This window comes from Physeter macrocephalus, chromosome 4, assembly GCF_002837175.3.
Source record: "Physeter macrocephalus isolate SW-GA chromosome 4, ASM283717v5, whole genome shotgun sequence".
In the NCBI taxonomy this organism is placed as follows: Eukaryota; Metazoa; Chordata; class Mammalia; order Artiodactyla; family Physeteridae; genus Physeter; species Physeter macrocephalus.
The window spans coordinates 140,551,837-140,576,404 of NC_041217.1; the positions used below are offsets into that span (position 1 = coordinate 140,551,837).

Below are 24,568 nucleotides of genomic sequence, written 5' to 3' on the forward strand. Positions count from 1 at the left end.
TTTTTTTTTTTTTTTTTTTGTGGTATGCGGGCCTTCCTCTGTTATGGCCTCTCCCGTTGCGGAGCACAGGCTCCGGACGCGCAGGCTCAGCGGCCATGGCTCAGGGGCCCAGCCGCTCCGCGGCATGTGGGATCTTCCCATACCGGGGCGCGAACCCGGTTCCCCTGCATCGGCAGGCGGACGCGCAACCACTGCGCCACCAGGGAAGCCCGGGCCATCTGTTTTTATTTGTGCTACAATGAACCTTTAAAATTATGCTTTTGTAACTTCACATTTGCCTGAAGAATATGTGTAGCTTTGAACTAAAATAAACCAAAACTCTGATTTTAGAATTACACAGGGAAAAGAATCTCAAGAGGCCATCCAGCCTAAACTATACAAGACGGGGATTACACAGATATACAATTTCACAGATTCTTGCATTATATCACAACCAATATAAATTTCTCTATTTCTCTCTGGTTTTGAGTAAAAATATAATACAATTTTGTTCCTTTTTGCTTGAAACTTTGACATGAGGTTAACTCTTTGGCTCTATTCCCTCTGTGACATGATGAAAGTTTGAATGTCCACTACATTTCTTGAAAATTTTTGTTATTTTTTAGTTATATTTAAAATAATTGGCAAAATGTACATATTTAGCACATATTTAAAGTGTACAATCTGATGAATTTTTATATGTGTATATACCCATACAAACAGCACTTGAAATCACTCTACTCTGTTCCACCAATCTAGAAATACATATTATACCAAAACAATACTGTCTTGATTAACCTACCTTTAAAATAAGCCTTAACATCAGGTAGTGTAAGTCTTTGAATTATGTTCTTTTTCAAAGTTGTCCTGGCTATTCTAGATTTTTTGCATCTCCATATATATTTTAGAATCAGTGTCTCAATTTCTATTTTGAAACAGCCTGCTGGTATTTTGATTGGGACTGTGTTGAAGCTATGGATCAATTCCGGGAGAAATTACATCTTAACAATATTGAGTCTTCTGATTCATAAATATAGTATATCTCTTCACTTATTTGGGTCTTCAATTTCTCTTAGCAATGTTTTGTAGTTTTCAGTGTATGAAAATAGTATTGTTTTTTAAAAATATTTATTTATTTATTTTTGGCTGCATTGGGTCTTCGTTGCCGTGCATGGGCTTTCTCTAGTTGCGGCGAGCGGGGGCTACTCTTTGTTGCAGTGCGTGGGCTTCTCACTGCGGTGGCTTCTCTTGTTGCGGAGCACAGGGTCTAGGCTCGCGGGGTTCAGTAGTTGTGGCTTGCAGGCTCTAGAGCACAGGCTCAGTAGTTGTGGTGCACGGGCTTAGCTGCTCCACGGCATGTGGGATCTTCCCGGAACAGGGCTCGAACCCATGTCCCCTGCATTAGCAGGCAGAATCTTAACCACTGTGCCACCAGGGAAGTCCTACTGTATTGTTTTTAAATTCCAATTTCTGATTGTTAGTGTACAGAAATACAGTTGACTTCTACACAATGATTTTGCAACTGTGATAAATTCATTGACCATATCTAGTACTATTCTGTAAATTCTTTAGAATTTCCTACATAGACAATCATGTTATCTGTGAATAAAGACAATCTTACTTCTTTTTTTAATCTGTATTCCTCTAATTTTGTTTTCTTGCCTTATTACATTGGCTAGAAGATCCACTGAAATGCTGGATAGAAATAAGAGTAGACATCATCTCCTTGTTCCAAATCTTAAAGAAGAACCAATCAACCAGTCACTGTTAGATATATTAATTTTAAGGTTTTCATAAATTCTCTTTATTAGATTGTAAAAGTTCTCTTCTATTTTTAAACTGCTGATACATATATATATATATATATATATATATACACATATATAGATAGATATCTCTCTCTATATATATAGAGAGAAAGAGGGTGGGGGAGAGAGAGATAGAGATTGAATGGAAGTATGGGTTCATCAAATGCTTTTTCTGCAGCAGCTTTTACTTTTAACATGTTTTTCCTTTCTATCCTGTTAATATGCTGAGTTACAGATTGATTTTTGAATGTTAAACCAATTTAGCATATTTGGAATAAGCCCCATTTAGTCATGAAGTACCTTATTATTTTGTGTATTACTGAATTGGATATAGTAAAAACTTGTTATGTATTTATGCAACCACCTATGAGGGATATAGGTCTGCAGTTTTCATTTCTTCCAATTTTTTTTCTAGTTTTGATACTAGTGTAATGAGGGCCTCATCGAAAGAGATTCCCTCCTCATCTATTTTCTAAGAGTGTATAGAACTGGTGTTATTTCTTCCTTCATTTTGTAAAAGTCACCAGGGAACATATCTAGACCTGGGCTTTTCTTTGTGAAAAGGTTTATAATAATAAATTCAACTCTTTCAATGGATGCAGGGCTATTCCAGCTACCTATTTTTTCTTGACAGAGGTATGAAAGTTGATGTTCAAAGAATTTGTCCATTTTGTCCAAGTTGGACATGTATTAGTATAAATGTGTTCATAATATGCCCTATTGTCTTCTATTTACAGGACTTGTAATGATATCCCTCTCTCTCACATCTCATAATGTTAATTTGTGTTTTTACTCTTTTGTAATTGAAGTATAGGTGATTTAAAATATTAGTTTCGGGTGTGCAACAGTGATTCAATATTTTTAAAGATTATACTGCATTTAAAGTTTATAAAATAGTGACTATATTTCCCTGTGCTGTACAATATATCCTTCTAGTCTTATTTATTTTATAGACAGTAGTTTGTACCTCCTTACTCCCCTACCCATATCTTGCCACTCCCCACTCCCCTCTTCCCACTGGTAACAACTAGTTTATTCTCTATATCTGTGAGTCTGTTTCTGTTTGGTTATATTCATTGGTTTGTTTTATTTTTTAGATTCCACATACAAGTGATAGCACTACAGTATTTGTCTTTCTCTGTCTGACGTATTTCACTAAGCATAATACCCTCTTGGTCCATCCATGTTGTTGTAAATGGCAGAATTTCATTCATTTTCAAGGCTGAGTAATACTCCATTACATAGATAGACAGATAGATAGACAGATAAAGAGATATATCTATGTATCACATCTTCTTTATCCATTCATCTGTTGATGGACACTTAGGTTGCTTCTATACCTTGGCTACTGTAAATTATGCTGCTATGAACACTGCGGTACACGTATATTTTCAAATTACTGTTTTTGTTTTCTTCGAATATACACCCAGGAGTGGAATTGCTGAATCATATGGCAGTTCTACCTTTAGTTTTTTGAGGAATCTCCATAATATTTTCCATAGTAGCTGTACCAATTTACATTCCCACTAACAGTATACTAGGATTCCCCTTTCTCCACAGCTTTGTCAACATTTGTTATTTATAGGCTTTTCTAAAAATTAATTTTTATTGGAATATAGCTGATTATAGACATTTTGATGATAGCCATTCTGACAAGTGTGAGGTGGTATCTCACTGGGGTTTTGATTTGCATTTCTCTGATGATTAGAAATGTTGAGAAACTTTTCATGTGCCTTTGGCCATCTGTATATTTTCTTTGACACGATGTCTATTCATGTCTTCTGACCTTTTTTTTTTTTTTTTTTTGCCATGCCGTGCACCTTGCAGAATCTTAGTTCCCCGACCAAGGATCAAACCTGGGCCCTGGCAGTGAGAGCACTGACTCCTAACCACTGGACTGCCAGGGAATTCCCTTCTGACCATTTTTAAATCAGGTTGGTTGTTTTTTTGATACTGAGTTGTGTGAACCATATATATCATTTGGATATTAACCCCTTATCGGTCATATCATTTGCAAGTATTTTCTCCTATTCAAGAGGTTGTCTTTTCGTTTTGTTGATGGTTTCCTTTGCTGTAAAAAAATTTTTTTACATTTAATTAGGTCCCACTTATTTATTTTTGTTTTTATTTCTTTTGCCTTAGGAGACAGATCTAAGAAAATCTTCCTACACTTTATGTCAAAGAGTGTTCAGCCTATGTTTTCTTCCAGGAGTTTTACGGTTTCAGGTCTTACATTTAGGTGTTCAATACATTTTGAGTTTATTTTTGTATATGGTGTGAGAAAATGGTCTAATTTCATTCTTTTACAAGTAGCTGTCCAATTTTTCCAGCACTAATTATTAAAGAGACTCTCTTTTCTCCAGTGTATATCATGCCTCCTTCATTGTAGGTTAATTAAACATAAGTATGTGGGTTTACTTGGGGGCTCTCTATTCTGTTCCATTGATCTGTGTCTGTTTTCGTGACAGTACCATGCTGTTTTGATGCCTAAAGCTTTGTAGTACAGTCTGAAGTCAGAGAGTATTATACCTCTAGCTTTGTTCCTTTTTCTCAAGATTGGTTTGGCAATTCAGGGTCTTTTGTGGTTCCATATAAATTTTAGGATTATTTTTTCTAGTTCAGTGAAAAATGTCATGAGTATTTTGATAAGGATTGCATTAAATCTGTAGATTGCTTTCAGTAGTATGGATTTTAACAATATTAATTCTGCTAATCCATGAACCTGGAATCTTTCCATTCCTTGGTATCATCTTCAACTTCCTTCATCAATGTTTTATGTTTTTTAGAGTACTGGTCTTTTACCTCCTTGGTTAAATTTATTCCTAGGTATTTTATTCTTTTTGATAAAATTTTAATTGGGGTTATTTTCTTGCATTCTCTTTCCGATAGTTCATAATCAGTGTACAGAGAAGCAATAGGTTTCTGTATATTAACCTTATATCCTGCAGCTTTACGGAATTCATTTATCAGTTCTAATAGATTTTTGGTGGAGACTTTAGCATTTTCTATATGCAGTATGATGTCATCTGTAAACAGTGACAGTTTTACTTCTTGCCTTCCAATTTGGATACCTCTTCCTTCTTCTTTTTGTCTGATTGCTGTGGCTAGGACTTCCAATATTATGTTAAATAGAAGTGGTGAGAGTGGGCATCCTTTGTCTTGTTCCTGATTTTAGAGGACAAGCTTTCAGCTTTCCACCACTGAGTATATTAGCTATGGGTTTGCCATAAATAGTCTATATTATATTGAGGTATATTTCCTCTATACCAACTTTGATGAGAGTTTTTTTTATCATGACTGGATGGTGAATTTTGTCAAATGCTTTTTTTGTGTGTCTACTGAGATGATCATGTGACTTTTAACCTTCCTTTTGTTAATGTGGTGTATCACACTGATTGATCTGTGCATGCCTGGAATAAATCCCACTTGATCATGGTGTATGATCCTTTTTATATATTGTTGTATTCAGGTGCTAATATTTTGTTGAGGAGTTTTGCATCTATACTCATCACAGATGTTGGCCTATAATTTTCTTCTTTTGTAGTGTCTTTTTCTGATTTTGGTATCAGGGTAATGGTAGCATCATAAAATAAATCTGGGAGTGTTTCCTCCTCTTCAGTTTTTTGGAAGAGTTGACAAGGACAGGTATTGCTCTTCTTTATATGTTTGGTAGAGTTCCCCTGTGAAACTGTCCAATCCTGGAATTTTGTTTGCTGAGAGTTTGTTTGTTTTATTAGAAATCCAATTTTAGTACTAGTGATCATCTGTTTGAATTGCCTGTTTCTTCCTGATTCAGTCTTTGAAAGTTCTGTGTTTCTAGAAAATTGTCCATTTCTTCTAGAATGTCTAATTTGGCATATAACTGTTCATAGTATTCTCTTATGATTTTTTATATCTCTGTGGTGTTGCTTATTTCTCCTCTTTAATTTCTTATTTTGTTCATTTGGGTCTTCTTTCTTTTTCTCTTGACGACCTTGGCTAAAGGTTTAACAATTTTGTTTATCTTTTCAAAAGATAAACATTGGTTTCATTGATCTTTTCTATTGTTCTTTTGGTCTCTATTTTATTTACTTCCTCTCTGATCTTTATTATTTACTTTCTTCTGCTAACTTTGGGCTTTGTTCATTCTTCTAATTGCTTTGGATGGTAGGTTAGGTTGTTTGAGATTTTTGTTCTTTCTTGAGGAAGATCTATATCAATATAAACTTCCCTCTTAGAACTGCTTCTGCTGCATCCATAGATTTTGGAAAGTTGTGTTTCCATTTTCATTTCCATTTTCATTTGTCTTGAGGTATTTTCTTATTTCCTCTTCCATTTCTTCATTGACACATTGGTTTTTTTAGTAGCATGTTGTTTGGTCATCACGTTTGTTCTTTTCCCATTCTTCTTTCTGTAATTGATTTCTAGTTTCATAGTGTTGTGGTTGGAAAAAATGCATGACATTAATTTCTATCACCTTAAAGTTGCTGAGACTTGTTTTATGGCCTAGCATGTGATCAATCCTGGACAACACTCAATGTGCACTTGAAGAGAATGTGTATTCTGGGGTTTCTTTGGATGGAATGTCCTGTAGATATCTATTAAGTCCAACTGGTCTAATATGACATTTAAGACTACTGTTCCCTTATTGGTTTTCTGTCCGAATGATCTAGTGATGCAAGTGGGGTGTTAAAGTCCCCCACTATTATTGTAATTTGTCCATTTCTCCTTTTAGGTCTGTTAATATTTGCTTTATATACTTACATGCTCCTGTATTAAGTGCACATATGTTAATGAGTATTATATCCTCTTCTGGTATTGGTCCCTTTATTATTATATAACGCCCTTCTTTGTTTTCTATTATAGACTTTGTTTCAAAGACTGTTTTATCTGATTTGAGTATTGCTACCCCTGCTTTTTCGTCATTTGCATTTGTATGAAATACCTTTTTTTTTTTTTATTGAAGTATAGTTGATTTACAATGTTGTGTTAGTTTCTGGTGTTCAGCAAAGTGATTGTTATACATATTCTTTTTCATATTCTTTTCCGTTGTGATTTATTTCAGGATATTGAATATAGTTTCCTGTGCTATATGGTAAGACCTCATTTATCTATTCTATATACAGTAATTTGTATCTGCTAATCCCAAACTCCTAATTTATCCCTCCCCCACCTTTCCCCTTTGGTAACCTAAGTTTGTTTTCTATGTCTGTGAGTCTGTTACTGTTTTGAAAATAAGTTCATTTGTATCATATTTTAGATTCCACATATAAGTGATAACATATGGTATGTGTCTTTCTCTTTCTGACTTACTTCAACTTAGCATGATAATCTCTAGGTCCATCCATGTTGCTGCAAATGGCATTATTACATTCTTCTTTATGACTGAGTAATATTCCACTGTGTGTGTACGTGTGTGTGTGTGTATGGCATATCTTCTTTATCCATTCATCTGTCGATGGACATTTAGGTTGCTTCCATGTCTTGACTATTGTAAATAGTGCTGCTGTGAACACTGGAGTGCATGTATCTTTTCAGATTAGTTTTCTCCGGATATATGCCCAGGAATGGGACTGCTGGATCATATGGCAACTCAATTTTTAGTTTTTTAAGGAACCTCCATACTGTTTTCCATAGTGGCTACACTAATTTACATTCCCACCAACAATGTATGAGGGTTCCATTTTCTCCACACCCTCTCCAGCATTTGTTATTTGTATACTTTTTAATGGTGGCCATTCTGACCAGTGTGAGGTGATACCACATTGTAGTTTTGATGTGCATTTCTCTAATGTTGAACATCTTTTTGTATGAAATATCTTTTTCCATCCCCTTACTTTCAGTCTGTGTGTCTTTAGCTCTGACATGAGTCTCTTGTAAGCAGCATATAGAAAGGTCTTGTTTTTTTTTATCCAATCAGCCACTCTATGTCTTTTGATTGGAGCATTTAATCCATTGATATTTAAAGTGTTTATTGATAGATACGTACTTATTACCATTTTGTTCATTGTTTTCTGATTGCTTTTGTAGGTCTTCTCAGTTCTTTTCATCTTCTTTTAGTTTCTTCCCTTGTGTTTTAATGGTTTTTCTTTAGTGGTATGCATGTGTTCCTTTCTCTCTAGTTTTTGTATATCTATTGTAGGTTTTTGACTTGTGATTCCCATAGGGTTCATACGTGTTGATCTTTAACTATGTCTACTTGCTTTAGACAGGTAGTCCTTTAGTGCAAACACATTCTAAAAAATCTACATTTTGTGTTTCTGATGTCATATTTTACAGCTTCATGTTTATCCCTTCACTGTTTATTTTATAGTTGATTCTATAATTTTTTGTCTTTTAATCTTTGTACTTGTATATTTAAGTTGTTGATCCTCAGCCTTTACTATATATTTGCCTTTAATAGTGGATTTTTCCCTTCCTACAGAGTTTTTACTTCTTGTTGTAGCCTTGTCTCTTCCACTTAGAAAAGACCTTTTAACATTTCTTTTAGGGAGGTTTAGTATTGATGGACTCATTGCTTTTGCTGGTCTGAGTTGTTTTTCTGTCTGTCAAGTCTAAATGATAATCTTGCTTGTAGAGTATCCTTGGTTGCAGGTTCTTCCCTTTCAGCACTTTAAATATATAATACCACTCCCTTCTGGCCTGCAAAGTATCTGCAGAAAAATCAGAATTCTAAAGGCCTTTAGAATCCTCTCTTTAACTTTTGCCATTTTAATTATGATATGTCTTGGTGTGGGTCTGTTTGGGTTCATCTTGTTTGGGACTCTCTGTGCTTCCTGTGCCTGGATATGTTTCCTTCTTCAGGTTCAGGAAGTTTTCAGTCATAATTTTATCAAATACATTTTTGACCCCTTTCTCTTCTCCTGGGATTCCTATAATGTGAATGTTGGTAAGCTTGATATTGTCCTAGAGGTCCCTAAAACTGTTCTCTTTAAAATTTTGTTTTTCTTTTACTGTTCTGGTTGGGGGATTTCCATTATTCTATATTCCAAATCACTTATGCATTCTTCTACATCACCTATGCTGCTGTTAATTCCTTCTAGTGTGTTTTTCATTTCAGTTATAGTATTCTTCAGTTCTTACTGGTTCTTTTAAATATTTTCTAGTTCCTTGTTAAAATTCTTACTGTGTTCATCTATCATTTTCCCTAATTCAGTTAGCATTCTTATTACTAATGCTTTGAACTCTTGACCTGGTAGATTATTTATTTCTGTTTCATTAGTTGTTTTTTCAGGAGTTTTCTCTCGTTCTTCCAAATGAAACAAATTCCTCTGTCTTCTCATTTTGCTTAACTTTCTCTGTCTCTATGAAATTAGGTGGCACAGTTATCTATTCTGGTCTTGAAGGGCTGTCCTTGTATGAGTGTCCTTATACAGTGCATGTGTCAAGTGGCTTCAGTGGGAGTGCTGGATCTGACACAAGCACAAACCATCTCTTCCCCCGGGGTGTGCTGGCAGCTATCACCCTGGTACAAAGTGGGGTTGGAGGTGGAGTGGCTAGGAAGAGAGCCAGGTGTGGGCTGGGGCTTCTCCTCTGCTTGGTGGCTATCAACACCCTATTTGGGGTGCAGTGAGGTCCCAGGTTGCTGGAGCAGAATCCCTGAGGGTCAGGTCCAAGCTGTCTCAGTTCCCCCTAAGTGTGTGATCTCCCACTCCCAGCACCAGTTCCCTTGCTCCGGAGGGGAGCAGTTCTAAAGCAAGAAGGGCTGGAGTGGGTGCTCAGCAATGGATTGCAATGCGGGCTATGGTAGTCCTGGTCCCAGTCAGAGTCCTAGAGTGCTTCAGATGCACTGCCTCCATAAACACCAGCAATGGATGCCCCCACCCCATTCAGATGCCTTTCTGGGTCCACGTTGGCTCTGTCCCTCACAACCATGCACTCCCCTTGGCTGCAGCAGCCCTTGCCCTAGTGTGGAACTGTGTCATGGAGCAACTGGGGATGGAAAGGGCACTCAGCTCAGGCTGGGGTGCACGCTGCAGTGGTTGTGGGAAACGAGTCAGAGTTCTATGCAGCTTTCATCTCCTTCCTCCACCTTTTTTCAGGAGTAGCAAGTGTGTGCATGCACTTCATAATCAGAGTCTTACAGCCCTCCTGTTAGTCCCACTGGTTTTCAAACCAGCTAAGGTGCTCATCTTCTCAGTGTCAGACCTCAAGGCTAGGGTGACCAATATGTGGCTTGAACAGCTCTCTCCCCAGGGAGGATCTCTGAGCCTGTGTAATCCCCCTCCTTTTCTGTGTCTCCTTCTAGGGATACAGGTTGACCTGACTGCTTCTCTTCCCTTTCTACCCGATTTTGTGGATCTGACTTAGAGCCTTGGTTGTACAAGAATCTTTAGGCCAGTTTCCAGTTAGTTTTCAGTGAGAATTGCTCCACATGTTGATGCATTGGTGATGTGTTTGTTGGGGGGGATGGCCAGTGAGCTCCATGTCCTCCTACTCTTCCACTTTTCTTGTACCCTGTGTGTTTTAACTATCTAATCAATCTGATTAGAAATGTGATTTTATTGATCTCAAGAACTTTTAGTTTCATTTTTAAAATTGTTTCTCTGCCTTCTATTTTGTGAATTGCTGGTCTTTATTATTTCCTTTCTTCTGTTTGCTTTGTGTTTCATTTGCTCTTCTTTTTCTAATTTCCTAAGGTAGAAGAGTAGGTCAATGATTTGAGATGCCTTTTTTCTCTAATACAGAAGTTTAATGTTATCAATTTCTTTCTAATCACTGCTTTAGCTGCATCCCACAAATTCTGATATGCCATGTTTTCATTTTCAGTCAGCTCAAAATATTTTCTAATTTTTCTTTAGGTTTCTTCTTTGACCCATTGGTTATTGAGAAGTCTGTATTTTATTCAAGTTTTCCATATCCTTGATGATTTTCTGTCTACTTCTTCTATCCATTATTGATACAGGGGGTTATTGAAATCTCGTAATATACTTGTGGCTTCATCCTTGTAGTTCTATTTATCTATATTTGTCCTTATAGTTCTAACAGTTCTTGCTTCATGCATTTTGAAGCACTGTTATTAGATGCACAAATGTTTAGGATTGTTATGCCCTTTTGATGAATTGATCCCTTTATAGTTATGAAATGTGCCTCCTTAGCCCAAGTAATATTGTTTATTCTGAAATACACTTTGATATTACTCTATCCACTCAAGCTTTCTTTTGATTAGTATTACTGTAGTATATCTTTTCCCATCCATTTACTTTTTTTTTTTTTTTTTTTTTTTTTGCGGTACGCGGGCCTCTCACTGTTGTGGCCTCTCCCATTGCAGAGCACAGGCTCCGGACGCGCAGGCTCAGCGGCCATGGCTCCCGGGCCCAGCCGCTCCGCGGCATGTGGGATCTTCCCGGACCGGAGCACGAACCCGTGTCCCCTGCATTGGCAGGTGGATTCTCAACCACTGCGCCACCAGGGAAGCCCCCCCATCCATTTACTTTTAAACTATCTGTATCCTCAGATTTCAAGTGGTTTTCTTATTCACAGCATATAGCTGAATCTTTCTTGTTTATCAATCTAACAATTTCTCCTTTTTAATTGAGGGTGCTTAGGTCATTTATAATTAATGTGATTACTGATATGGCTGGATTTAAATCTAGCATCTTGCCATTTATTTCCTATTTGTTATATCTCCTCTTTGTTCTCCTTTTCTTCTTTTTCAGCCTTCTTTATATAATTCCTGTTTATTTTTGTTGGTTTATTAGCTATACCTCTCCATTTAAATTTTTCTAGTGGTTGCTTTTAGATTTTTATTCTACATCTTTACTTATCAATCTACTTTCAAGTAATATTATGCCACATCCCATGTCATATAGAAACTTTACATCTGTATACTTCTATTTCCCCTTTCCTGGAAATACCCTTTGTTTCTATGTAAGTTATAAACTCCACAAAACACTGTTGTTAGTTTTGCTTTAAACAATTATCTTTTAAAGAGTTTTTATATTTACCTATATAGTCAACCATTTCTGCTGCTCTTCATTACTTTGTGTGGTTCCAGATTTCCATTATTTGGTATTCTCCATGAAGGACTTCCTTTAACACTTCTTGTGGAATAGGTGGCTGGTAATACATCCTTTTAGCTCTTATATTTCTGAAAAAGCATTTTGCTTTTCATTTTTGAAACATATTTTTACTGGGTATAAAACACAGGTTAACTATTTCAGTATACTTTAAAGATTTTGTACACTGTCTTGCGGATTGAACTGTTTTGATGAGAAGTCTGCTGTCATTCTTATACTCATTCATCAGTATATAATGTGGATTTTTTTCTCTAGCTGCTTTTAAGATTCTTCTCTTTACCTCTGGTGTTAAGCAATTTGATTATGATGATTATAATGTTCCTTAATGTAGTTTTCATCCTGTTTCCTGCAACTGGAGTTCATCGAGCTTTTTGAACCTATGTGATTATACTTCTCATTAAATTTATAAAATTTTTGATCACTGATTCTTCAAATATCTTTTGTCAACCCACTTCTCTCCTTTGGGGACTTCAATTACAGAGTTAGGCCATCCAACACTTCCCACATCTCAATCATGTGCCGTTCATTTAATTTTTCTGCCTTTTCTCTTTGTGTTTTGTTTTGGATAGTTCTATTGCTGTTTTAAGTTTATTAAATTTTTTCAGCAGTGTCTGATCTGCCATTAATCTCATCCAGTGTATTTTTCATCTCATTGTCATTTTTGTTTCTTGAAACTTGATTTGGGTCTTTTTTATATTTTCTGTGTCTCTCCTTAACATGTACGTGCCTTGATCTTGTTGACGCTTTATTTTAAGCTTGTTAGGTAAGATCAGAGCAGCCTAAATTTATGGATAACTTCAATCCTTAGGAATGATTTGTCCCTTTCTTACTCTAGCTCATAAGAGTACAAATTATTCCTGGACATTTGAGAAATGTTCTCCCTGCTTCTTTCCAGTGTTTTCCTCACATACATGCACTGATTAGTAATCAGCTGAAGACACAACAGGAACCTCCTGCAGATCTCCAGAGTTCTTTTATTTCCATAATCTGTCTTGTAAATTCTAGCCATCATGCCATTCCTACACTGTCTTCAATGCAGGGAGACCTGTAGGCTCAGTTTAGGTTCCCCCGCTAACTGCACTATGGCCTGGAAACTCCAGACAGTAAAGTAGGGTAATCATAGGGCTCATCTTCTCTGCCCCATTGTCCTTTGTATTTTCCCCCCACATATTTTGTCTTGATGTTTAGCTATTTACAGTGGACTGCTATGTTAGTGTGCTAGTGCTGCTATAAGAAAGTACTGCAAACTGGTGGCTTAAACAACAGAAATTTATTGTCTCACAATTCTGGAGGCTAGAAGTCCAAAATTAAGATGTCAGCAGAGCTGGTTCCATTTGAGGGCTGTTAAAGGAAAGATTTGTTCCAGACGTCTCTCCTTGACTTGCAGAGTCAAGGACTTGACTTGACTTCCATCTTCTCCCTATGTCTCTTCATATCACCTTCTCTTTATGCATAGCTATGTCCAAATTTCCCCTTCTTATAAGTCATACTAGATTAGGGCTTTACCTCTGTAAAGACCCTATAATCAGCCCTACAATCAGATGTAATCATTAAACTGATGTCTATGAAAATCGGTTTAGTATAGTGTTTAAGAGTAGGGACACTGGAATTAGTGTCTGGGTTTGATTCTAGTTCGAACACTTGCTGGCTCTGTGCCTTAATTTCCTCATCTGTAAAAAGGTAATTACCCTACTCATTTCACAGAGATAGTGTGAAGATACATATATGCTTAGAATAGTACCTGATATATAATATACCCTCAATAGATGTTAGTTAACACAATGATCAAAATAATCTCATCATAAGAACATGAGTAGCGTTACCCAGACCAACAGAGACCTTGCATGGCTTTGATGAAAGAGATTAGAAAATTTATATAGAAAATTTATATACAATGACTACTTCATTTATTAAAATTACTACTTCAGAAATATTATCTTCTTCTAGCTTTCTAAGCTTAAAGTCTTTCCTTATATGGAAAAAAATGTTGCCTGCCATTTCAGTAAACAAAGAATGTTGCCTGCCATTCTGGTAAACAACAAATGTTGCCTATCATCAAGTCATCAGCCACTGCACCTGCCACCAACAGTGCACCCTCAGGGTAAATCAGGATGGAGAAAAACAGGATACTGGCCCTGGAGAGTTAAGATGCCTGTCTAAGGAATAATTTCAGTGAGCCCTGACTCTTGCATTTTCCCATACATAGAAAAGCACTAAAATCATTAACTTGAGATGTCTGTTTTTTTTATGATTAGCAGTACTCTTCTGATGTTCAACTACATGTTTTGTTTTGTTTTTTCCCAGCAAAAACTCCTATATATCCTGGCTCCTCCCTTACCTCTTTGGAACAGCTCCTCAGAGCTATCTGAGAGGCTGTATCCTGGGCTATAGTCCTCAATAAGGCCATTGTATAAAACATAATTCTCAACTTTTACACTGTGCTTTTCTTTTTTTTTTTTTCAGTTGACGCTTAGAGGCCCCCTCTCTCCACATTTTACATATAGCTGCCAAAACTCAGTTTTCTAAAATTCTACTTTGGTTAATTCACTTTTCTGCTTTAGAACCTGTGAAATCTCTACAAATTATCATATTAGAGTCCAGACTCCTTTGTGTGGTTTCTGAAAACCTCTGAATATCCAGCAGTCTCTTTGTACAACTTCATTTCCCAGTCGCCTTTAGCCTCTTCTTCACTAGGCAGGTTGATATCTCCCATCCTCCCTACCAGACATGCCCATTCCTGGTGATTTCCTGCTTTTTGTTTAGGCTGGTATCTATCCCTCTTTTCACTTATTTTCCACCCTTCACTTTATAGTGCCTACACATCCTTCACTGTCCATTTCAAATCTTTCCTTCATTTACATTTACATGAATGTTTATAAACATCTACATGGAATGTGCTGCTCTGGCTGTTAGGGATTCAGGCTCATTTAGACATAAAGCAAATTCCTGACTGCTTCATTTATCAGAGCTCTCCCTTCTTTGAATCTTTAATAAACTTCCAATAAATTTCAGCACTTATTTCCACATTACTTTATCTTTTAGTTATTTTTATATTATTTATATATCTATATTTTGTTTTTATATTTTATATTGTTTATATTTTATTTCTGTTTCATGTCTTCATTCAATATATATTTCTGTGCAATTACTCAATACTAGATAGACTGCTAATGATACAGTGGTAAACAAGACACACAGTCCTTCATGGAGCTAAAAGTCTAGTAGAGAAAATAGACCCTGAATAAGGAATTACAAATGTAGTGAGTATTACATATAGAATGTGTGTTATTAAATGAAAGCCTATCTGAAATAAATATGTGGAAAAATGAAAGCCTATCTGAGAAAATGCCATTTAAACTGAAACCTGAAAATTGAGTATGGGTTATGCAAATGAAGAGTAGGGGAAGTGCAACAATAAGAAAATAGCTTGTGCAAAGGCTATAAACAAAAGAAAACATAGTTCAGGGAGTGATAAGAAAAACTAAAGGTACAAATAAAGAAAAATGAATGAGAGGAAAAGTGGAATATTGTGGTGATTAAATGAAATAATGTATAAGAAATTACTTTTTCAACTATTAGACACAAGACAATTCAACTGTCCAAGATCATGAGAAATAAAATTACACTGAGTTAAAACAAAAATTGAATTAGAAGGGAAGTCAGTCTGCTAAATCAAGTAAGAAAAATAAGTGATATATAACTGGTAAACTTTATTGAAAATTAAATGTAATAAATGATAAGAAATACAGTTACTGTTTTTGAACAAAGATTTCTGAACCTGCACAACCATAAACCTAGGAGGCAGAATTCAGATAAAGACAGATAATATGAATGGCAGTTGTTGTCATGAATGTCCTTAGTCAAGTACTGAAATAATTATGGGGGCCTCATAGCTTTTACAAATATATTTGTATAAACAGATCTAATTAACATACACAAAGTACCATCTTGCAAACACCAAGGATAGCAATGTATGTTATCCACTTGGAGATGACATCTGATCATCTCACTTCTGGACAATAAGCTCCCAGAGGCAAGCATAATGTCTGATTCATCTTTGTATCATATCACGGAATATATTTAATAGACGTTTGTGAAATAGATAATAACACTTCAAATATGGGAAATAAAACAAGTTTTCAAAGCACAGCCTCCTTTAAAAACTATTTAGGGCATAAATTACATAAAAATAGTTCTCTTTAAAGATTTGACTCTAGTTTAGCATGGTTCCAAGGTAGGACTATCTAATAGCTAATTGTATCCCAGGAAAAATGAAGCACATATCCTAACTACTATTTGCTAGTGTCCTGAAAAAAGCCATCAGACAGAAAGCCACAGGGTAAATGTTTTCTTCAAATAGGTCATTCCCACATAATAATACTGAGCCCTGAGCTTAAAAGTCCAGTAAGACATTTCTGTGATTTTAAGTGCATATCAAGTATAAAATGTTTATTGAATGTACAGATGAGTAAGTGAATAAATGGCTGAATGAGAAGGAAAAAAGAAAGGAAGAAAAGGAAGAAAGAGAAGGAGGGAATAAATTATTTTATACCAAGATATGGTGGAAGAAGTAACTGTGGAGTTATCACCCTGTCTAATAAAACAACAAATTTTAACATTATATCAAACTAAGTTTTAAATTTTCTATTTTAAATCACAATGATTACTATCCAACACTTTAGAACCCATTTTAAGAAATTTTTAAATTCAAGTACTACTTCACATGGCAAATAGGCAAGAACAGTTATTACATAATTCTGTTATGTGTAGTATGCACAATTTCATTTTAGTTACAAAATACAGCTTAATTCAAAATGCAATCATTTGCTTTCAAAAACTTATTTAAAAATAATTTTGGAACTTATAGGTGAGCTATGATTAAACATTAAGTATAGTTAAAAGTAATATATACTTATAGAAAGAGGGAAAAATAAAAGATCCCACCACTAATAAATATCATAAAGTTAATTTTATACCTCAAAAAGCAAATCTGTCGCTGATTGTCGGCATCAAAAGGTCAAAACACAACAAATGACACAAGCAAAGACTAAATAAATCACAAATTTAACATTTTGTCTTTCTGTTATGGAATTCCCTATCACTGATCTAAGTCATATAATATTATGAACTGATTTCACTGTTGATTAACTAAAAATTTACATGTAATCATGTATTTCTCATCTTCATTTATGATATTCAATTATGAAAAATTCATGGGAAATCTTACCTCATTGTATCTGTTGCTGGGAATTTTGATGCTGGTTTTCCGAACTTCCATATCAACCACCAAACCTTGAACTACTGGCAATGTATACTGGTAATTTCTAAAGTCCTGGGCAAAAGCAGATTGAAGTGGAAGAAAGAATTCATCAATGGCAGGATTTAATTTATAGTAATAAAGTTAGCATAAATAAAAAGAATGTCAAAATTAAAAGATCTCATTCATTTAAATAATAAGAAAATGTATAATGAAAGCCCCATTGTGTATATTCTACTCTCTGATTAGTCTGTAAACTCTTACAAAGAAGCAGACAAAAAAGTTTCATATACCCTTTATATACAATATTAAACAAATATTTGAATGTTTATCCCTGCTTTGTCACCACCTAACATTTTCTGTATTTATTTAACTATCTCCTCCCTCTAAGGTAAGCTCCAATAGGGTAGGGATGCTCACTTGTTTTGTTCTTGTTATACCCCAAATGCCTGGAACATCCTGGGGACTAAATGAATACCTGTAGAGTAAAACATGCATGCATATATACTCCACATCTAGTGTGGCTGAAGCAAAATGAGCAAGAATGGTAGGAGTTGAGGTCAAAGTGAGAGCGTGCAGCTAGATTTCATTGGGTCTGGTATGTCACCACAAGGACCTTTGCCTTAACTTTGAGAAGGCTTTTGACCTATTTTAATGGATCTCTCTGACTTTCTCTGTAAAGAACAGATGGAAAGGGAACAACAATAGAAGAAAGGATATCAGATAAGCATAATAAAAATAATCCAGGCAACAGACAGTGATAACTTGAACCAAGATGTTAACAGTTCAAAAGATGGTGAGAAGTTATCAAACTCTAGATATATTTTGAAGGGAAAAAGGACAATATTTGCCCTTAGGTTGGATGTAGAATGTGAAAAAAAAAAAGAGATGATTCTGAAATTCATGGCCTGGGCAAGCTGAAGACAGGAACTGCCATTTACTGAGATGCAGAATATGATAGGAACGGGAAGTCAGAAGACTGCAGGAGAAGAACCAAGAAAGAATGGTGTCCTGGAAGCTAAGAAAAGAAAATGTGTAGATATTAGTAAGTTGCTGGATGGAATTGTGTGAAAATTATCTTCTGATTGCTTCTATTCACTCAGGGAAATTGGGGCTAAGCCATCAGCTGAAACTGAGGAAAGGAGAGGAGGCACTGGAAATTTGAGAAGAGATCACATGCAAATAGTCATCTAGGGGAGTAGGAATGTATTATGGACCAGGAAGGATTGCCAGGTAGGTCCAAGAGCTTCCTTAATGGTATTGGTCATGAATCTAAAATGAGACCGGTGAGTATGTTACTCTTTTTGTCTTCACTCATATTTAAGCTTGGATGTAAGTTAAGAATGAAGGAAGAATTAGATCCAACCAGGTATAATCAATTGACTTTTGATAAAGGTGCAAAGGCAAGTAAATGACAAATGATACTGAAATGACTGGACATACAAATGGGAAAAAAAAGAACTTCAAACAATGCCTAACAATCATAAAGATTAACTAAAAATGGATCACTGACCTAAATATAAAACATAAAACTACAAACTTTTTAGAAGAAAACATGGAGGAAAATGTTTGTGATATAAGTTTCAGTCAATAAGTTCTTAGATATGATATAAAAAGAACACTCCATAAAAGTATTAATAAACTGGACTTCAACAAAATTAAAAACTTTTGTTCTGTGAAAGACACTGTTAAGAGAATGAAAAGATAAATTACAGACTGGGAGAAAATATTTTTAAATGATACAAATCTACCAAAGGACTTATATTCAGAATAGATGAAATACTCTCAAAACTCAACAATAAGAAAACAACAACCATATTTTAAACATATGAACAGTTGAAAAAATTTGAACATTCACTAAAGACATAAAGAAGACAAAATAAGCAAATGAAAGATGCTCTAAATCATTCATCACAGGAAATATACAAATTAAAACCACTAGACTCCTATTAGAATGGCAAAAATTAAAAACCAAAAAGGAGAAATAATAAGTGCTGGCCAAAAAAAAAGGATCCTTATACCTGATGAATGCAAAATACTGCAGGCATTTTGGAAAACAATTTCAGTTCCTTATAATGTTAAACACACAATATGGCTCAACTATCCCACTCCCAGAGAAATGAAAACTAAATATTCACACAAAATTTAATACATGGATGTTTACAGCAGCTTTATTCCAGTCGCCAGAAACTAGAAACCCAGATATGCATCAACAGGTGAATGAATAAACTGTAGTTCATACATACAATACAATACAACACTACTCAGCAATAAAAATGAATGACCTATTGATACTGAAGGGTACCAGAATATACTACCCCTAAATATGCCTCTTGTTAATCAGTCTTTGGCCAGTCTAATTTAGAGGGCCCCAGCTGAAGAACCTGAGATGAGTAGAAGAAAAATATTTTACTTCCTTCCCAACAATACATATAACAACACAGATTAATCTCAAATGCATTATGATAAGTAAAAGAAGCTAGATTAAGAAGGCTACATGCTGTATAATTTCCATTATAGGACAGTCTGAAAAAACGAAAACTGTAGGGACAAAGGATCAATGGTTACCAGACATTACAGGTGCACCATTTTCTGGTGATGCAAATCAGGTGCAAATTTTCTGATGATGGAACCGTTCTGTATCTTGATTGTGACAGTAGTAGTAACATAACTGTATACATTGTCAAAACTCTTGGAATGTACTCCAAAAAAGGTGGATTTTACCATACATAAATTTTTTGTGGTATGCGGGCCTCCCTCTGCTGTGGCCTCTCCCGTTGCGGAGCACAGGCTCCGGACGCGCAGGCTCAGCGGCCATGGCTCACGGGCCCAGCCGCTCCGCGGCATGCGGGATCCTCCCAGACCGGGGCGCGAACCCGGTTCCCCTACATCGGCGAACCCGGGTCCCCTGCATCGGCAGGCGGACGCGCAACCACTGCGCCACCAGGGAAGCCCTACCATACATAAATTTTTTAAAAAATTTTAAAGAAAGAGGTAGATTTAATCAGGGTTGACATTTTGCCAGGCTACCACAACACAGGGTAAAAGTGAAAAAAGAACTAGAATTATGTAAAAAAGTGATTTAATGATGAAACCATGGAATCTTAATGTAGATAAACAGAAAAGCTGGAGGAGTGAGAAACAGTGAAAAGGTGTTGAAATCAATAGGTTGTAAATCCTGGTAAACTAGGGAGAAAGTGATGATGTAGAGTGAGATGCTTCAGTAGATAATCTGATAAATATTTGTAAAAATGAATTGAGATAGGTCATAAAAACCTTAGGCTGCTGTTGCTTGATTACAGGATAAATATATCCTTTTTATTCCAAAATAGATTACAATCTGAAAGAAAAACTATCTGGTCAAAAATGTGACTAAAAACTAAAGTTACCAAGGAGGGACAAAGGGATGGGGGTTGGAATAGAAGAATAGGGAGAGAGATCTTATAGATTAAAATATAATTTAAAAAATTTCACTTCTGGCCAAGATGGAGAAAAGGGGACTGGATTTAGCCTCCTGCCTTAAACGACCAAAATTCGTACAAAACACATGGAACAATGATTTCCAAGACACCAAATTTCAGACAACAAAGGACAGTGGTCCTTGAGAGACAGGAAACAAACAAGATGAGCTCTATGACTGCCCAGGTTATGCTTTAGGAGAGTTTCCAAGCTCAGATGCAGGAAGCGGGAACCCAGGCAGAGGCTGGAAGACTTCCTGAGTTGAGGAGACAAAACTGAAAATTGAGAAAAAAAATCAAGGTAGTTAGAGTTCACAGGACAGAGAGGAGAAAACTGCAGAGAGAGAACTCCAAAGGTTCACAGAGGGTCCCATCAGAACAGCAGTGTTCTGATTAGCAAATGTGTGTGAGGAAATTTCTTGAGGCTAGTGAAAGTAATGTCTGAAATGATTATTGGGAGCATTATCTGATACACAGGTCTGGGAATAGTGCCTATTCCCAAAACCCACATAGAAAAAGCTCATAATTCATGGGCACTGGGTAAAGTATTACTGTATAATAAAGAATTTGGCTGACCTCTGCCCCTGGTTCCTGGGAGGTAACCTCTAAACCCATGGAATTTCCTGAGTGATATGAGTGCCTTTGTTATTCCTGGCAGACTCTGAGAGTCTATGTCAGTTTGATGACACTGATGCTGAAAGGATAACTCGGGGTGGTGGCTGGCCATTTCAGAAACATCAACCATGTGATGAGTCTGGGGCTCTGAGGCACGTGATATCAACCTGACTTCCACCGAGTGCCCAAGCGGGGTTGGAGACTGAGTTCAATCACATAGCCGGTGATTCAATCAATCAGGCCTCGTAGGGAAACTCCAATAAAAACTCAGGACACAGATGCTTAGGAGCTCATTCCATATGTATTGTTACACATCAATGTATGTGGAAAGTGACATGTTCCTGAAGACACAGAAGCTTCTTGTTTGGCACCCTCCCAGACCTTGCACTATGTGTCCCTTCTATCGGCTGCTCCTGATTTATATCTCCTTTGTTATAATAAAACTGTATCATAAGTACAGTTGACCCCTGAATAACATGGGGGTTGGGGCGTCAGCCCCTGCACAGTTGGAAATCCATGTATAACATTACATTCAGCTCTCTGAAGCGCAGTTCTGTATCGGCGGATTCAACTAACCATGGACTTTGTAGTACATATTTATTGAAAAAAATCCACATACAAGTGGATCTGAGCAGTTCAAGCCCATGTTGTTTAAGGGTCAACCGCATAGTACTTTGCTGAGTTCTGTGAATCATTCTAGTGAATTATCAACCCTGATGGGTTAGTGGGATCTCCCACACTTGTATCTAGTTAGTCAGAACCGTGGGAGGTCTGGGGACCCCTGAACTTGCAGCTAGCATCTGAAGTAATGGCAGTCTTGTGAAGGACTGTGCTTAACAAAAGTCATTACAAATATAGCTGAGCTCTGAACAACGTGGGGGTTAGGGGAACTGACCCCCTCTGTGCAGTCAAAATACCATGTATAAATTATAGTCGGCCCTCCATATCCGTGGTTCTGCATTGGAGGATTTAACCAAGAATGGCTCATGTAGTACTGTAGTATTTACTGTTGAAAAAAATCCACGTATAAGTGGACCCTCATGGTTCAAACCAGTGTTGTTCAAGGGTCAGCTGTACTCAGAAGGGTTTTGCCTTAGTAGTGGGGAATAATCAGCCCTATACTAAACAAGACTTTGGTTCCACCTTACAAATTTTAAAAGCAAGACTCAAAAGGATCAACCTATGTTTTAGATAAATTAACTGTGTTATTTGTAACCAAACTCAAGAATTTTTATAGGAACATAAAAATACCTGGCATCCAGCAAGGTAAAATCACAATATCTGTCATCCAATAAAAAATTTTAAAAATACCAAGGATGCAAAGAAGCAGGAAAATACAACTCAAAATGCTGGGGGTGGGGGGGAATCAATAAATGGCAACTGAGTCAGAACTGAAACACATGTTAAAATTACCAAACAAGGACATTATAATACTTATTATAATTATATTCCAGATGTTTAAAAAGTTAAGTACAAGCACAGAAGATATAGAAAAAGACCCAAGTCAAACTTCTAGAGATGAAAATTACAATGGCTGAAATTACAGGAAAATGAAAAAGGATGGAATCAATGGCAGTTTAAGTACTGCAAAATAAAAGATTACTACAATGAGGTATCACCTCACACCAGTCAGAATGGCCATCATCAAAAAATCTACAAGAAATAAATGTTGGAGAGGGTGTGGAGAAAAGGGAACCCTCTTGCACTGTTGGTGGGAATGTAAATTGATACAGCCACTATGGAGAACAGTATGGAGGTTCCTTAAAAAACTAAAAATAGAACTACCATACGACCCAGCAATCCCACTACTGGGCATATACCCTGAGAAAACCATAATTCAAAAAGAGCCATGTACCACAATGTCCATTGCAGCTCTGTTTACAATAGCCAGGACATGGAAGCAACCTAACTGTCCATCAACAGATGAATGGATAAAGAAGATGTGGCACATATATACAATGGAATATTACTCAGCCATAAAAAGAAATGAAACTGAGTTATTTGAGGAGATATGGGGATATATGTATATGTATAGCTGATTCACTTTGTTATAAAACAGAAACTAACACACCATTGTAAAGCAATTATACTCCAATAAAGATGTTAAAAAAATTAAAAAGTTCTAACTCAGAAAAAAATAAATAATAAAAGATTAGTGAACTTGAGGACACAGCAATAAAAGAAACCTGTCCAAAATGAAACACACAGAGGAAAAAAAAACACTGAAAAAGAAATAAAGAGAGCATTAGTGAGCTGTGAAACAATTTCAAGCAGGCTAATAAGTCTATTAACAATGGAGTCCCTGAAGGACAGGAGGGGTGGACAGAAAAATTATTTGACGAAAACTATAAACCCACAGATCTAAGAAGCTCAGAAAACCCCAGCACAAGAAACATGGAAAAAAACTATACCAAGGCACATAATCACATGGCTCAAAAACAGTGATAAAAAGAAAAATTTCAAAGCAAAGAGAGAAGGATAAAACATTATGTAGACAGGAACAAAGGAGGGAAAACATATTTCTCATCTGAAATAACGCAAACTGGAAGGCAATAGAGCAAATCTTTAAAATTCTCAAAGAATTAAACTGTCAGCCTAGAATTCTACATCCAGCAAGAGTATCTTTCAAATACAAAGGACATTGTTAGAAATACAGATGCTAAAAGAATTCACCACCAGCCAAGCCACACTATAAGAAACATTACAGGAAATCTTTCAGCTAGAAGGACAATGACACCAGATGGAAATACAGATTTATACAAAGGAATGAAAAGCACTGGAAATGGCAACTACATGGGTAAACCTACAAGAAGCTTTCTTATTGTTTACATCTCTTTAAAAGATAACTGGAACTATAACTACAATTGCATGACAGAGTGAGGAAATAAGTCCCCCAAAAGCAACTAAACAGTTGGGTAGATTTATTTAAAAAACAAAAAACAAAAAAACAAAAAAACCCATTTCAGTGCCCTGGAATTAGACCAAAGACATACAATACACTGAGATGTGTTCATTCATAAAAACTACTGAACTTCAAGTAAGAAGAATAGAGTTGAATCTGTGATTTTCTTGCCTGGGGCTGCCTTTAGCCCTGTTCATAGTTCAGCCAGGGCAAGGTAGTTTGTGCAAACAATAAGCTTTGCTGCTTGAAGGATCTTGCTTGATTTGGAGTGTCTCAGTTAAAGTGGTAATATCAGTGGCTAGTGAAAAGGACCAGTGGCTCTGTTAGCCTGAGGCTGCTAGCCTATTTGGAGCAAGTAATGAGCAGGCAGACTAGCCAGAGATTTAACAAGAAGTTCTGGGAATGAGACAGACATAGGGAACTTCATAAACTCTCCAAATACCCAGGACTGACCTTAGTCTGTGCACATGTGCAGCAGTGACCTTAATGGGCCCAAGCCAACCAACATTCTTGGTCAACAAGGTTAGAGCCCGTGCATGTGCAGAGGAGAC

At 36.3% G+C, this 24,568-nt stretch overlaps 1 protein-coding gene across 1 annotated transcript in view; it reads right to left on the bottom strand.

Annotated features, from left to right (window-relative positions):
• The window catches only part of ZFYVE9 (zinc finger FYVE-type containing 9), a 184,506-nt gene that overhangs the window by 16,234 nt on the left and 143,704 nt on the right, over positions 1-24,568 (bottom strand). The window contains 1 exon segment of the mRNA XM_028489397.2: positions 17,013-17,117. Within this exon segment, the coding sequence (XP_028345198.1) occupies positions 17,013-17,117 (105 nt within the window).